Source organism: Hyaena hyaena, unplaced genomic scaffold, assembly GCF_003009895.1.
Source record: "Hyaena hyaena isolate Hyena2069 unplaced genomic scaffold, ASM300989v1 scaffold_572, whole genome shotgun sequence".
Classification (NCBI taxonomy): domain Eukaryota; kingdom Metazoa; phylum Chordata; class Mammalia; order Carnivora; family Hyaenidae; genus Hyaena; species Hyaena hyaena.
Genome location: NW_024081210.1, coordinates 371,479 through 387,730, shown reverse-complemented (window position 1 = coordinate 387,730; position 16,252 = coordinate 371,479). Strand labels below are relative to the sequence as shown.

General features: G+C 40.0%; 1 protein-coding gene and 1 non-coding gene across 4 annotated transcripts in view; both read right to left on the bottom strand.

Moving 5' to 3' along the window:
• TEX10 (testis expressed 10) overlaps positions 1-12,533 on the bottom strand; it is a 60,883-nt gene extending 48,350 nt beyond the window's left edge. For 2 of the 3 annotated variants that reach the window (XM_039256570.1, XM_039256572.1), the window contains exons 1-4: positions 12,379-12,533; positions 8,097-8,285; positions 5,917-6,629; positions 5,293-5,536 (exon numbers count right to left, since the gene is read on the bottom strand). In XM_039256570.1, coding sequence (XP_039112501.1) covers positions 5,293-5,536; positions 5,917-6,629; positions 8,097-8,276 — 1,137 coding nt within the window. In that variant the 5' untranslated portion in view covers positions 8,277-8,285; positions 12,379-12,533. The remainder of the gene's footprint in view (positions 1-5,292; positions 5,537-5,916; positions 6,630-8,096; positions 8,286-12,378) is intronic. The other variant, XM_039256573.1, reaches the window with a different exon arrangement.
• Positions 1,330-1,493, bottom strand: LOC120248287. The gene has a single exon (XR_005532547.1). It is a non-coding gene; the product is annotated as a U1 spliceosomal RNA (small nuclear RNA).
• Positions 12,534-16,252: the final 3,719 nt, after the last annotated feature.

The following is a 16,252-nucleotide window of genomic DNA, read 5'->3' as shown; positions in this document are numbered from 1 at the left end:
ATACTCAGGTTAAAATCCAAACTTCTTACCATGGACAATAGGGTGCCACATTATCTGGACACTGTCACTTTTCTCCCCTCATCTTCTACCATTCTCCTAGTACCTCACTTGCACAGGCTTTCCTACCATTCCTCAAATGTGTCAAATTTGTTCTCACTTCAGGGGCTTCTCTATGGCTAGAAGGTTCTTCCCACAGGTCTTTATTAAGACTTGCTCCCTTAATTTATTCAGTGACATTTAAAAGTCATGAAAGCATTTCCTGATCATCTATTTAAAACAGCTCTCCCCTGGGGTGCTTGGGTGGCTCACTTGCTTAAGCTTCCAACTCTTGATTTCAGCTCAGGTCACAATCTCACAGTTCATGAGTTCGAGCCCTGCATCGGGCTCTATGTTGACAGTGAATAGCCTGCTTAGGATTCTTTCTCTCCCTCTCAAAATAAATAAGTAACGTTTATAATTACAATAATAATAGTAGTAGTAATAGAAATAAAGCTCCCACTCACTCTGTTCCAGCACATGTTCTCTCTTTACCCTGCTTTACTTTCATCTTTCTTCTTAGTATTGACATTATAGATTTGTTTACCATCCATCAATCCCACCAGAAGGTAAGTACTGTGAGGGCAAGCAACCTTGTCAGTCATGTTCATCTCTATATTCCCTGAGCCTAGAACACCACCTGAGACTGTACAGCAACATTATTCAACAGACCTTTCTACAATGATGGAATTATTATTCATCTTTGTTGTTTAATACCACAGGCACTAGACACACATAGCTATTGAGCCCCTGAAATGTGCTAGTATGACTAAGAAACTGAATTTTAACTAACTTAAATAGCCATATTTATAGATGTTCAACAAATCCTGATGCATGATTGCATTGCATTGTACAAATTCCAATCCTCAAGGGAAAAAAAGACATAGGCAGTGAAGTATATAAACTAAAAGTAGCAGGTATTAAACTACAAAGGTAAGGGGTGCTGGGGTGGCTCAGTTGGTTGAGTGTCTGACTCTTGATTTCAGCTCAGGACATGCTCACAGTCATGAATTTAAGCATGATGTCAGGCTCCATGCTGAGCATGGAGTCTACTTGGGATTCTTTCTCTTCCTCTCTCTCTGCCCTTTCTCTGTTTATGCATGTGTGCACACTCTAAATAAACTTTAAATAAGTAAACAATAAAACTTAGATGAAAATGAAGTTTCTCAAGTGTGCAGCAAATAAATACATTTAGCAAAACCTAAAAAGCAAACACATGTCCTAAGACTGCACTTAATCTAGATGCCAATTTAACAATAGAAGACCTATACATTTTTTTATTTTTTATTTTTACAGGGGAAAATGCAAACACAGTCCCTCACTACCACAAATTATGCAGTCAAGTTTCCCACATTGGGGAAATCGCAGGAGTCAGCACATCCTGAGTGCAATGGATAAGCCTCGCCCTGGGAAAACCACCTTCGTGATCATGATATCTCCCCTGCCGGGTTAAGTATTCTTTTAAATGTTTTTTTAATGTTTACTTTTGAAAAAGAGTCAGGGTGTGAGTGGGGGAGGGGCAGAGAGACAAGAAGACAGGGAATCCAAAGTAGGCTCCAGGCTCTGAGCTGTCAGCACAAAGCCTGACATGGGGCTCAAACCCATGAACCATGAGATCATGACCTGAGCCACAGTCGGATGCTCAACCAACTGAGCCACCCTAGTGCGCCCCTGTTTTGGTTTTTGCTTTTTTTAATTTTAGAGAGCAAGCCAGTGCACGCGCAAGCAGGGTAGAAGGGCAGAGGGAAAGAGAGAGGCTCTTCAGCAGGCTCCATACTCAGTATGGAGCCCGACACTGGGCTCAATCCCATGAACCTAGGATCGTGACCTGAGCCAAAATTAAGAGTCGGATGCTCAACCAATGGAACCATCCAGGTGTTCCAGAAGACCTATACATTTTCTGATAGAAAAGAGCTACAATTTAGGTTGTGGGAAACAATCTGCATTTAAGGCCAAGGAATTCCATTTCACCCATCCTTTAAAGTTTGAGCTCTTATAGGTCATCCAATATCTTAGCTACTAAGCTATAACTGAAGGTCAGTGATAGAAACAGTGAGAATGGTAAAAAAAAAAAAAAAAAAAAAAATACTGTTTATAGCAGCAGTATCAACAATAACCAAAGTATGGAAAGAGCCCAAATGTCCACTGATGGATGAATGGATTAAAAAAATGTGGTGCATGTATACACACACACACACACTGGAGTATTACTCAGCCATCAAAAGGAATGAAATCTTGCTATTTGTAACTACACAGATGAACTAAAGGGTATTATACTAAGCAAAATTAGCCAGGGAAAGACAATTATCATATGACTTCACTCATATGAGAACTTTAAGATACAAAACAGATGAACGGAAGGGAAGGGAAGAAAAAATAATAAAAACAGGGAGGGGGACAAAACATAAGAGACTCTTAAATATGAAAAACAAACAGGGTTGCTAGAGGAGTTGTGGGAAGGGGGAAGGGCTAACTGGGTAAGGGGCATTAAGGACTCTACTCCTGAAATCACTGTTGTACTATATGCTAACTTGAATGCAAATTTAAAAATAACGATTAAAAATTAAAAAATTAAAATTAAAAAATACAGGAATCATAATCATAAAAATTAGTTGACTAATGCATTTTAATGTCATCTTATATAGCTCACATACATATTTATACTTTGTCTCTAAAATAATGAGTCTTGGGGCGCCTGGGTAGCTTAGTCAGTTAACTGTCCGACTTCAGCTCAGGTCACAATCTTGTGGTTCATGGACTCAAGCCCCATGTCAGGCTCTGTGGTGAAAGCTCAGAGCCTGAAGCCTGCTTTCAGATTCTGTGTTTCCCTGTCTCTCTGCCCCTACCCCTCTCTTTGCCCCTCTCCCACTCATGCTCTGTCTCTCAAAAATAAACATCAAAAAAAATTTTTTTAACAAAATAAAATAATGGATCTTACCTTATCCAGTTATTACCAGTCAACATAACCAACTTGTCAAGGTAAATTGGAGAATTCTACCAGTGTATGCTTTTAAATTCTATTTCTATTTTAATTAAAGCTTCTTCAATTTATGTGAGTTTTAAACAGTATCCCAGTTTAGTATTCTATGTAGTGTTCAACAGTGTATGCAAAACAGTCTTCTGAACTTAGTGTCCTACGTTAACTGTTAATAGTCATATTATAATAGCACAGAATAGCTTTAATGCATACAACTTTAAATATCCATAAAATTAAGGCAGTGTTTAGATCCTCTGACAGTGGTATCTGAATGACAGTGCATAATACTAGCATAATTAATGAATTGCATTTGGTCCAACCATTCTATCTAGTTACAAACACTATTACTAAAGGAATAACAATTAGTGCCTGTGTATCACCAAACATCAAAATGCTTGCAATTTTTAGTAATTAGTTTTCTAAAAATAAAGGAATGACTGGTACTTAAGGTTTATGTTGATATTGTTACTTTTACTTTCTATCCCAGCTTCAAATGAATCCATTCAAAAATGCATATAACATATACTTTTCCAAAAATGTGTATGCATTAGTCACTAGCTTACATCATAGGTTAATTGCTATAAAGGACAGTAAGCTTTGCTTTCATATTATACACTCTACCCCCAACCCTAATCAATTTCTTGACAATGTATGCAATGAATCATGAGACAAGCTCTAAACTGTAGTCAATAAAATGCCATCCTATTTGAAAAAGCAATACATATTACAACCCTGCAATGATGGGTAACGGGTTAATAGCGCTAGAGCAAGCTCTTAAAAGAAACACACACCTTAGTATGATTCCACAATACTTTTCAAGATCAAATACTATTTTTAGTTTATCCTTCATCTTATTGTATGTAGTCTACTAACTCATTCTAAATTTCAGCTTGAAATAAAAATTAAACAAAACCAAAAAACTGCCTTGTCAGTTATGTACACATGTAGGCAACTTCAAGGATTCACACCTGCTCGGTCAAAAATCCTTGCAGAAATTCTATAAACCAGATACTTCAGACTTTAAAGTACTGTTCCTGCAGCTGCCCTTTAAGTGTGGTATGATATTAATTTAATACCTACAAATTAATCTTAGATTTTGTTCTTCTTTACTTGCACCACAGACTATATATTATATTCTCTATACCACAGAACTTCAAAAGGGCTGCCCAAAATTCAATTCTTCCCCCAAACAGCAGATAAATTGAATCATCACGAAACATGTCTTTACTATCCGCTTTTCTAGTAAAAAACTACTATACAACTTAGAATTTAGGTTAATTTCACTCATGCCGTATCTATAACTACACCTTACCTACAATGAAAGATGACTTTTTGAAATGTTTTCTGATCTTATATATCTTATCAAGAGAAAAAAAACAGGATGCACTAATCACTCTGTAAGCAATTTCTTCTCTAAATCACAGTAGCTGAAAAACAACTCTGGGTTAGTTGTAAGATCTTCACTGTGGTCCATTTCTGCTAAAATTGACAATGTGGCATACACTTGAAGGAACTCCTTAATAAGCAACTTTTTTAATCCTCTAAGAGGCCTCCAGAAACTGAAATGTTCCTACATAATCAATCTGCCATAAACAATACAATTAGATGTGATTACATCTAATAAAAGCAAATGAAAATAAACTTATTAAGTTATGCATTTCACTTAAACAAATTAAAAAATATTCAGAGTGGGGCACATGGGTGACTCAGTGAGTTGAACATCTTGCCTCTTGATTTTGGCTCAGGTCAGGATCCCAGCGTCACAGGATCGAACTAAGCACAGAGCCTATTTAAGATTCTCTCCCTCCCTCCCTCTCCCTCTCTGCCCCCCTCTGTCCCTCTCTCCCACTTGTGTTCTCTTAAATAAACAAACAGGGGCACCTGGGTGGCTCAGCTGGTGGGGTGTCCAACTTTGGCTCAAGTCATGATCTCACGGTTCATGGATTCGAGCCCCACCTCAGGCTCTGTGCAGACAGCTCAGGGCCTGGAGCTAGCTTCAGATTCTGTGTTTCCCTCTCTCTCTGCCCTACCCAACTCATGCTCTGTCTCTCTCAAAACTAAGTAAACATTAAAAAAAATTTTTAATAAATAAATTTCACAGGATAATCTCACAAACTATCTTAACTTGCATTTTGGGGCTAAAATTAAGGAACAAGCTTATAGTTACACCACTGGAATTTTCTGGAAAATGCATAATCAATTAGTACCAATGTATATATTTCTAATCTGCCCATTTATGATAAAAGGCATTAGTTAGAAAATAAAGAACCTGTTCTCACCAATTTATGAGTTTCATCATGTTGTTTAGAGAGTTTCCACAGAAGGGAGATAATATTAAGAACTTGCTGCATAACCTGCAGAGGTTCTCGTTCTATACCATTTCCAACAGAAGCAGCTAGTTGTGGAGGCACAGCTTCAATCCAGCATTCAATTAGCAATGGAATTATTATCTCAATAAATCCTTTCAAGTTTTCAGTAGATGACAGGCCTTCATCCACACTGCCTAGTCCTCCAACCAGGTACCTAATAAGGAAAGGTATGAAAAATAAAAATGATTAAAAAATGTTATTCCCGGTTTAATTTAAATCTTAAATGTAAAGTACCAGTAAAATGAAGTTCCCTGAATTGATAATTACATTGATCAAGGCTAGTAAGAAAATAAAGTTCTAAGATGACAAAGCCAAGAGACTATCAAGTTTTATTTCTCATTAGGCTTTGCAAGAAATGAATAAATTAATACTTTCAGATGACTCCTCCCATCAGTAAAGAAAATCAAATCATGAGTAACTACATGAAAACCATAAAAGACAACTGCATGTCTTCCCACAATTAGCCATCAATGGTGAGCAGTTAAAATTCAATATAGGAAAACTGAGTGTGGACATAACTGAAATCCTTCTTACCGTAGCCTGAACTGTGAACTGACATTTGGCTGTGAACCCCCATTTTCATAAACCTGGATGTGCTGCTGGTCGTTGGCATGTTCCTTCCAGTTGATAAAAATGGAGTTGCTAGTGGCATGGGGATTTTCTTTTTGTTCCTGAAGTCCTTCACTTTCTCTCAACCTACTGGATCCATCTGCCAAGGCCTGAAGGAATTTACTGAGTCTCACTAAGACTTTCAGCCTCCATTGCTGAGAAGTGAGTCTCCGATTAGGATTTACAGAAAGTATCCAGGACTGGGATCTGTCTCTATTTACCAGTCCTTTGGACAGCTGCTGATGAGAAATAAGTTCTACAAAATTCTTAAGCAATATACTGCTACGGCCAGTAATTAAGGCTGGGTACTGTTCCAGCAGAATGTCCAAAACTTTTAGAGAGTCCTCCTGAATTCCTTCAGTAATGTGAGTCATGGCACTAGAGAGATGGGCACTTACCAAAGGAAAAAATGGAGAAATTTGTTCAGCTCGTATTTTGGGGGCCAGGAATTGAAGAAGTTGAACTGCTGCTAATCGTACATTAGCATCTTTATCTGTAAACACAGCAGTCACTTCACTTAATATGTTTGAAAGGTGTGCATCAATTATAAATGGGTATTGAGACAAAAGGTCTTTAAGTCCAAGAAGAGCACTTTGTTTAACCCCAGCATTGTAGTGATGCATCTGTGACAGCAAATCCTAAAAATTAAAATACAGGATTTAGCGATAACATTTTCAAATAAACATGCTAACTAAAACTATGCTAATAAACTGACCCTCCTTGAGGAAACTACTTCAGTAAATACTTCTGAAATATTACTTAGCTTTTATTAAGATCCAAAACATTGTCTTATCTTTAAACTATATTTAGCTTTCAAAAAAGTTACATAACTTTTGGTCAGAATTTTTGAAATTAACCTGCATGTAGGCTATCATTTAAAGTGACAACAACCATCATCACTATTAAAAAATCTACTATGTACCAAACATATGGTAGATGCATTTACATACTCTTAACAAACACATTCTGCTTATTTTAAATGGTCTTTCAGGGTATGTGTGATTTCCAGTATAACATTAAACAATTTTATCTGTGGAATAATTTATACAATCTATGGGGGCAAAAAGTAACTTCATGTACCTTTTCAATATTATTTAAACTTCAGAACTTGAAAGCAAAACTAGAAAATGTTTATCCTCACAAAGACTTGTTCACAAATACTCATAATAGCTTTACACATAGGAGTCAAAAAGTGGCAACCAAATGTCCATCAACTGATGAGTGATAAAATGTGACATTAACTATGCACTGAAACTCTATTCAACAATACAAAGAAATGAAGTACTGTTCTGATATGCTGTAACACAGATGAACCTCCCAAACATACTAAGTAAAAGACCAGTAACAAAAGACTACATATATTATTCCATTTATACGAAATGACCAAAATAAACAAATCAATACAGATATAAAGTAGATTAGTGGCTGCCTAGAGCTAGGAGAGAAGAATAGGGAGTGACTTCTAATAGATACAGGGTTTCTTTCTGGCATGATAAAACTGTTCTAAAATTAGATTATGGGGGTAGTAGCATAACTATATTAAAAATTACAGAATGTAAATGGGTTTATTTTATTATGTGTAAATTACGCTTCAATACAGCTGTTAAATTTTTAAACAGAACTACTGCTCAAACCTGAATTAACTTCATACACTTACTACGAACCTATAAGTTACATGGGTTCAAAAATGGATAAGGCAAGATCTTTGGGCTCCACGCTGGGCAAATAGCCTGCTTAAGATGCTCTCTCCCTCTCCCCAGCTCGCATACTCTTTCTCAAAAAAAAAATCAATTAAGATTTTCATGAACTATAAAAACAGCTAGAAAACAGTAACATCAAAAACTTGTTATATCAAAAAGTTAAATTACTTCCAGATCATTATTAAGACGCCAGATAGGTATACACGGGAGAAATCACTGGGTCTGGTTGAGCAAGTCTTTCCGAAGGAAGTGGGAAAGCTGCTGTGGCAGCTCAGATCTGCTGGACAGACAACTCCAAACTTCAGCCATCAATAAACCCTGAGAGTCAATACAACCTTTCACAAAAAAATTCTAGATAAGTTTGAAGAAAAATCTTACTTTATCAAAACAGTATTTATGATTTACCTTTATGTTAAGTTTTCTATTGTTTGTTGGAAGTGTTCCATCTTCTTTGAGTTGCTCAGGCAGATGTATAGTCTTCGTTTTAAAGTTTGTAACAGTAGCATTTTCTAATTTGGGTTTCTTTTTACCAACTTTTAGTTTTACTTTTTGAAAATCATCTTGGCGTTTTCTTTTTTTGGTCATTCTTGAGTGCTAGAATGAAAAGAATTTTAGAACAATGGATAAAAAAAAACCTATGAAAGAAAAGAAGGTATTTTCCAACATTTACGTTACTCTAAAATTAATTTCAAAGATAATCAAGGCCAACAGTGACTGTGCCAAAAGATCAAAGTATTAAATGGAGAATATCTTTACCAACAGGTACACCTTAGTCAAGAGATACTATAAAGAGTCATCAACAATAAGGTAACAACCCTGCCACAAGTTTATCAAGGGTTTTTAGCTGTGGAACCTTTGTCAAACAATTCTGCTAAATAGAAACCTTTTGAAATACTCAGGTCCAGGGTTTGGGGTGGGGGTGACACACAGATTACTAAATATACCTTGTATCTGCTCCTGGCCCCTCAAAGTCCCTGAGCAACCTCTACTAAGGAAACAAAACTATGTCTGAAAACCAATGTTTTTATCTAACAGCCTTTAACAGTCAGAAAAGGTTTCATGAACCTAAGCTGATGCTTCAAAACCAGGTAAGATTCAGAGATAGACAGCAGGGAGTTAATGAGCATTTCACTGAATAAGAAGAATACAGTATAGTTCAGGGGTAGAGAATAAGCCAGGTATGGGCAAAAATGAGGTATCAGCATTTTTAACACCAGGATAGGTTCAGACTAAACAGAAAACAGTATCCAAATCAGGATAAAAAGCAGTATAAAAGGAAATATAGTATAACAAAAGACCAGCTAGGCCACTGTTGTGATACATAACTTGGGCATAAACATGTCATCTTGCACTTCTCCCTCTTCACCACATTCTTTCAATTTATATCCAAATCTTCCCACTTCTCACACAAAAACTTTGATTGTGTCTCCTACCCATTCCCAGGCCACTTCTCAAATCCTTTACTTCTACTCTAGACTGTTTATTAGTTTCCCCATCAGTATGCCTGCCTTGTTTCTAGTGTCTACTCCCCAGTCCATTTGCTAGAATCACGAGAGAGCTCTTTTTAAACAGATACGGCTCAGGAGTTTTCAGCGGTTCCTTCACTCCCTTACAGTAAAAACTCCATAACTTGACATTTCACGTCCTTCTAATTTCCTCTCCAGCTTTATCTTCCCACATGCTAACATCTCTCTAAAATATATAGCCTTCTATACCTGGAATCAGCTCAACTCTTCTTGAAAACTTTTCCACATGCTACAAAAATAGTGAGCTCTGCTTGCCACTATACACCCACTAGAACAGGTAAGTACCTCTGAAATAAAACTTCTGGTCTATCATAACCATCCTATATCCAGATACTTTTTTTTTTTTTTTAAGTCACAACACTAGAAATCAGGAGTCCAAAAAATTTGAGTAAAATGAAGGTTTACGTTATTGTGAAATAAAATGGCTTGTGTAAGACCAAGCAGCTCAAGTTCCAGGAATCCAGAAGCCAATCCTCTATAACATTACATCCAAATTCACACGATTGCAAGGTTTTACTACATTAGAGCCCCTTGAGCTAGGTAGGATTTGGCAACATAGATTAAAAGCAGATTCTAGAGCCAGACCGATTCAGTTCTTATTCAGACTGCCACTTTCTAGCTGTAGTTAAAAACTGTGCCTCAGCTTTTATCAGTTTTATCAAAACAGTGATGATAATAATAATACTTACCTCATATAGTTGTTATGAGGTAGGACTAATAAGGAACAAATGAGTTCCTATTTGTAAAACACTGAGAACTGCACCTGGCACTGCTCAATATACATAACAAACACGTATATTTTCTTCAAAGTCTCAGGACCAGAACATATCAAGCACAACAGGAGATGCATTATGTACACTGGTATTCAATTCTCACAAAACCATGTGAGGAAGGTGGCACTAAACCGATTTTCAAGGCGGGCCTCAGAAAGATTTGTCAGTCCTGTGTTACGGAGTTGAAAAGGGACTTACAAAACAGAGCTCTGCAAAATCAGCTTTATGTTATACACACTGGAATTAAGGTGAGGACTGGAAACCTGAGTGGCAAAATGGCTTAACTTATTTCATTCATACCAATTCCAAGTTTTCAAGCCACCCACACCTCTAGTTATTCTAGTTTTAAAAAACGGGTAAGCAAAATCTAAAAAGAATAAATGGGTAAGCAAAACCTAAAAAGAATACTCACCAAGCGTTTTTATTTTTTTAAGTTTCTTTAATATTTATTTTTTTGAGAGAGAGAAACAGACAACAAGCTGGGAGGGGCAGAAAGAGAGAAGGAGACACAGAATCTGAAGCAGGCTCCAGGCTGTGTACTGAAAGCTCAGGGCTTGAACTCAGGGTTTGAACTCATGGACCAAGAGATCATGAGCTGAGCTGAGACCATGGGTGGCTCAAACAACTGAGCCACCCATGTTCTCCTCACCTGGCTTTTAATTCTAAAAGTTTTTATTAATTAAGCAAGCAGTTTGTGAGCTTTCTCTACAATTTTATTACTAGCTAGTACCAGAGATGAAAATAAATGGTATAAGACAAAAAACTGAAATTAACTCCCCACTCACCAATCCTGTGTTATCTGTAGCCACTAAACTACCTGACCTGTGTCCAACACAGTCAGTCAAGCTTATACCATATTATCCATCACTTTGTATTAGTCACACTGATTTTTCCTATTAGAAACTAAGAGAGGTGATGGCCCTTCCTTGACTTTCAAAGCTAATATTATTATTTTATGGTACATAGAGACCATTTTTATACTAGGAATTTTTAATGTCCTATACCCAATTTGTTATTTTCACTTTAAAATAAAGATTTTCAGGGGGCACCTGGTTGGTTCCGGTCATGATCTAACTGTTCATGGGATCAAGTCCCACGATGGGCTCCACATGGGCAGCTCAGAGAATGGGCAGCTCAGAGAATGCTGGAGAGTCTCTCTCTCAAAATAAATAAATAAACAAAAAATAATAATAATAAAGTGGATGCCCAGGTGGCCTGTCAGTTAAGCCTCTGACTCTTGGTTTCCACTTGGGTCATAATCTCAGGTTTCTGAGTTCAAGCTTCCCTATCAGCTGGGACTCTCTCTCTCTCTCTCTCTCTCCCAAAGGAAGTAAACTTTTTTAAGAAAAAATTTTAAATAAATAATATGAAGATTTTCAAAGGCACCTGGCTGGCCCAGTCAGTAGAGCATATACGTCTGGATCTCAGGGTTGCAAGTTCAAGCCCCATGATGAGTGTGGAAATTACTTAAAATTAAATCTCTAAAAATAAGTAATTAAAACAAAAAGATTTTTCACAGCACAGCAGATATTCTAAGCCACTTATACAGTAGCCAACATTGAATAGAAGAAGGTAGAAACTCCAGCTTCAGAGGCTGAAGTCTCACGTCACTGGACCTCTTAACGCGGGTGAGCTCATAAAGTTTTAAAAGTGAATTTCATATTCCAGTTGCAGGTCTTCTAATATCAACATAAGCAAGAGTCCTGCGTGTCAGAATTCCGACCCAATCGAATTTCACCTACTTTGTCTACCACCCTAATTCCCAACTTCTTTTCCAAAAAATAAATAAATAATGCACACTGCAGTGGCCCTTTCGTAATTTCCCCGCCAACCCCTTACTCTCACGAGTTCCTCCCAACTCTCCTTCGGGGGACAATCGGAGACACCAGGCTTCCCAGAAAGTAAATGGCCCACACAGGGGCGACTCCAGACAACCACCGATCCCACTCAGCTCCGCAAAGACCGCTTAACCCCCCACACCTGGACGGCTCGTCCCCACCGCCCGACTTCGGTCCAGCATCCCAGAAGTGAAGAGGCGGTGGGCTGTAAAAGCTACCGTGCCTTCTACTCCCACAGGCGGCGACCAGGACCACAGTCCGGGAAGTGGGGCCCAATCTACACACTCCGGCCTAAAAGTCTCCGGGACGCGAAACCGCGCGAACCCGCCCAGTCACTTGAGGCGCTTCAAACGCCCGCGGGGCGCCCCGCCTCCGCACTGCCCAGCCCCGCACCCAGGCCCCGCTCCCCCGGGGCGCCGCGGAGCAGCCCCCAGACGCGCAGACCGGCCACGGCCGGCACGGCCCGCCTGGGCCGCGGGCCGGGGTGCGACGGCCCCGCGCGCCGTCCCACGCCCCGGGAGGGCCTGCCCGACGGGCGGCGGCCGCTCACCTGAGGGCCCGCCGGGAGCGGAGCAGAAGAGAGGAGCGTCCGAGTAGAAGCCCACGAGGCGACAGCGTGCGCCACCGGCCTCAGCCTCTCGCTCCCGGAGCGTGTTTTCAAATCGCCTCGTCCTCACGCGGCCGTGTCTCCTTCCGCCGCCCGGAAATCAGGGCCCCTCCCCCGCCGCGCCGTGCTCACGTGACCACGGCCCGCAGCCGCGCGCAGCCGGGGAGGCGGGAGTGGGAGAGGTAGGCTCCGCCCCCGGGAGGAGGGGGCCCGCCGGAAGCCCCCCGCGCTCCGGGAAGCCCAGGGAGCAGAGCGCCGGAGCCGAGGACAAAGCTTGGCCCCAAGTCCAGCCCTGAGCTTCCTGGGCGTTCATGTTGGGTGTCACCCTGGTTACTGCTGCTTGAGAGCTTGCCTTTTCTCCCTTCGCTAGACCAGGATTCCCCAGACCTGCCGCCACGTTCTGAGAACAGAAGTTGAACTAAATTGGGAAGGGGAAAAGTTTCAGACCGCTAGAACCATAGAATTCCTGAGGACGTTTACCTGGATGGAACAGTTAAGAATTACTTGACCAAGGGCAAAGTTCACCTAGTATCTAGAAGCTAAGAGTCTTAGTGGAGGATTTTCCCTGATATTTCAGTATCTCAGTACTAAGATTCCTACTGCTGAAATTAAGTGGGCCCAGGGAAGTTAAGGGAGAAATTGAATGCCTAGATTGAAAGCCAAATTGAAACAGTTGAGAAAGCAAAGAGAGTGGTTCTTTGAAAGATAGCCTTGCCGAAGACTGGATGGTGGAGTGGAGAAAAGAGCCCCAGGTGTGGACTTGAGACCTTGATTCTAATTTGCTTCTACAGCTTAATAAGACGGTAAAACTGACAATCATATGAGCCTCAGTTTATGAGCAGAGACCCAAACGCTGGGACTAAGACCATTCCTGTTCTGTGATCAGAGATAAAGCTGACCTAAATACCCACCGTTCCCTTCCCTGGCAAAGAGCCATACTACCACAATCTGCCTTAAATCCATCATAAACATTTAGGAATCAGCAGCATTGTATGGTATTACATAGCATTAAAAGTTACGAGACTGGATCAGAAGAGGAGAGATTATCGCTAGCCAGGGAGTCCCCTAAACTTCAGATTTCTGGCTAACAGCTTGTTCAACATTTCCTTTGGACACCGTATATACATCTCAAGGTGAACATGTCGAAAGTGGACCTCTCTGTTTTCCCCCTAAAATTTATTCCTATTACATCTTCATCTCAAGTAGCAACTTCATCCCTTTAGTTACTCAGGCCAAAAACCCAAAGAAAGTCTTTTTTATCCCACATTTCACATCTAATTCATCAGGAGATTCTGTTTACATGAAGTGTTTCCTGACTTTCACCAATTAACATCTCCCTTGCTGTGATTATGGTCTAACCCATCTCATGATCATTGTAGAAAACCTCTGTACAGGGTTCCCATTTCCACCATTGCACTCTAGTGTCTTCCTCTTAACGCTCTAATATCAGCAGAGCAGCTGTGTGATGAATTTCAAATCTCAGATCAGGTCACTCTTTTTGCTCAAAACCCCTCATTAACTCCCCACTTCATTTTGGAATAAAGCTAGAGTTCTTATCATGGCCTCAAGTTCTCCCATATTCTGACATATCACTGAACCTCTGGGCACTCCGAGAACTCTCCTTTTTCACTCTACTCCAGCTACTCTTGCTTCTTTGCCTGTAGCAAAGTGGCGCTGGTGGTGATGTAGTAGACAGTAGTAGATGCTTGGCCTGGCTAAGGGAAATAGCCAGTCTTCAGACCACTATTGCCATGAGGAAATGCAAATCTCATGTTCAAGAAAAAAGGAAAACATGATATGGAAAACAACTTGACAATAAACTAAGAAAAAAGGAAAACAGAAATCCAGAAATTTTTATAAGAATATGATCTTTTTTAAGTTTTTTAATGTTTTTATTTTGAGAGAGAGACAGACCATAAGCAGGGGAGGGGCAAAGAGAGAGGGAGACACAGAATCCAAAGCAGGCTCCAGGCTCTGAGATGTCAGCACAGAGCACAATGCAGGGCTCAAACTTACAAACCCGGAGATCATGACCTGAGCTGAAGTCAGTCACTTAACCTACTGAGCCACTCAGGTGCCTCTATAAGAAGTATGATCTTTAAATACTCATGAACAAGAACATTTTTTCTTATTTTTAAAACACTGGGGTGCCTTGCTGGCCCAGTCAGAGCATGCAGCTCTTGATCTTGGGGGTTGTGAATCTTAAAAATAAAATCTAAAACAACAACAACAACAAAAGACTATGTAGGCCAAACGATATATTTATAAGCAGGATGCCAGTTCCCAACCCTTGGTTAAAGACATGAAAAATATATACATTAAGATAGGCTTTTGCTGGGGCGCCCAGGTGGCGTAGTCGGTTAAGCGTCCGACTTTCGCTCGGGTCATGATCTCGCGGTTCGTGGGTTCGAGCCCCGCGTCGGGCTCTGTGCTGACTGCCAGCTCAGAGCCTGGAGCCTGTTTCAGTCTGTGACTCCCTCTCTCTCTGACCCTCCCCTGCTCACGCTGTCTCTCTCTCTCTCCTAGAAATAAATAAAACATTTTAAAAAAAAAAAAGATAGGCTTTTGCAGGGGCGCCTGGGTGGCTTAGTCGGTTAAGCGTCCGACTTTCGCTTAGGTCATGATCTCTCGGTTCGTGGGTTCTAGCCCCGTTTCGGGCTCTGTGCTGACTGCCAGCTCATAGCCTGGAGCCTGTTTCAGAGTCTGTGTCTCCCTCTCTCTCTGACCCTCCCCTGCTCACGCTGTCTCTCTCTCTCCTAGAAATAAATAAAAATAAAAAATAAAAAAAAAGAAAGATAGGCTTTTTCCAACTCTAAGTGATGAACTCAACAACTGCAAAGATCATCTGCTTAGCTGAGCCAGAACAGATCTTTGATAAATAACAATAATATAACTAATCAAAGTCTTGGGCTTTTTCTGTACATGCCAGAAAAACATGTACAGTGCACATGCGTTCTAGAATCTGTGGCATATTCCATTTTCAAAATTCTGTCCAATTGACCACAGAAACTACTGTATTAGTTTCCTGGAGCCTCTGTGACCAAGTACCACAAACTTGGTGGCTTAACCAACAGAAATGTATTGATTTTGGAGGCTAGAAGTCTGAGATCATGGTTTGGCAGTGCTAGTTCTTTCTAGGGCTCTGAGGGAGACTGCTCCATGCCTCTCTCCTAACCTGTAGTGGCCCTACATGAATTCTAAATGGGTTGTAGAGGATTTTTCTGTCTTCACACTATCTTCCTTCTATGTGTGTCTGTGTCTGTGTCCAAATTTCCTTTTATAAGTACACCAATCATATTGGATTAGGGCCCACTCTGATGACCTCATTATTATCTGTGAAGACCTGTTTCCAAATAAGGTCACCTTCTGGAGTGCTTAAGGGTTAGGACTTCAACATATCGTTTCAGAGCACACAATTCAGCTCATATCAGACACCAAGATCTGTGTCCAGAAATATCTGTATTTAATCTGAACAACCTCTCTCTTTTTGTATATGCTCAGACACATCATGAAAGTCTAGATTAAGTAACTTACTCCTACACAATTTATATAACCTTTGCAGGTTCTCTGTTTTTTATACCAGGCTTCCAGTTAATATTTGCTTTGGAAATAGTGTACCACTCCTTAAAAAAAAAAATTAATAAACTTGATTTTATAATGTTGAGGCAAATAATAAAAACATAAACATATTAAACTCTTACCTTATGCTTCAAAGCTACTGCTGACACACAAAAAGCAAGGAGTTTTTGAAGAAAGCTGAAAAGGAGGACTTCAGATTTGATGCTATAACCAGAGACAAAAATTCAAAATGCATTCT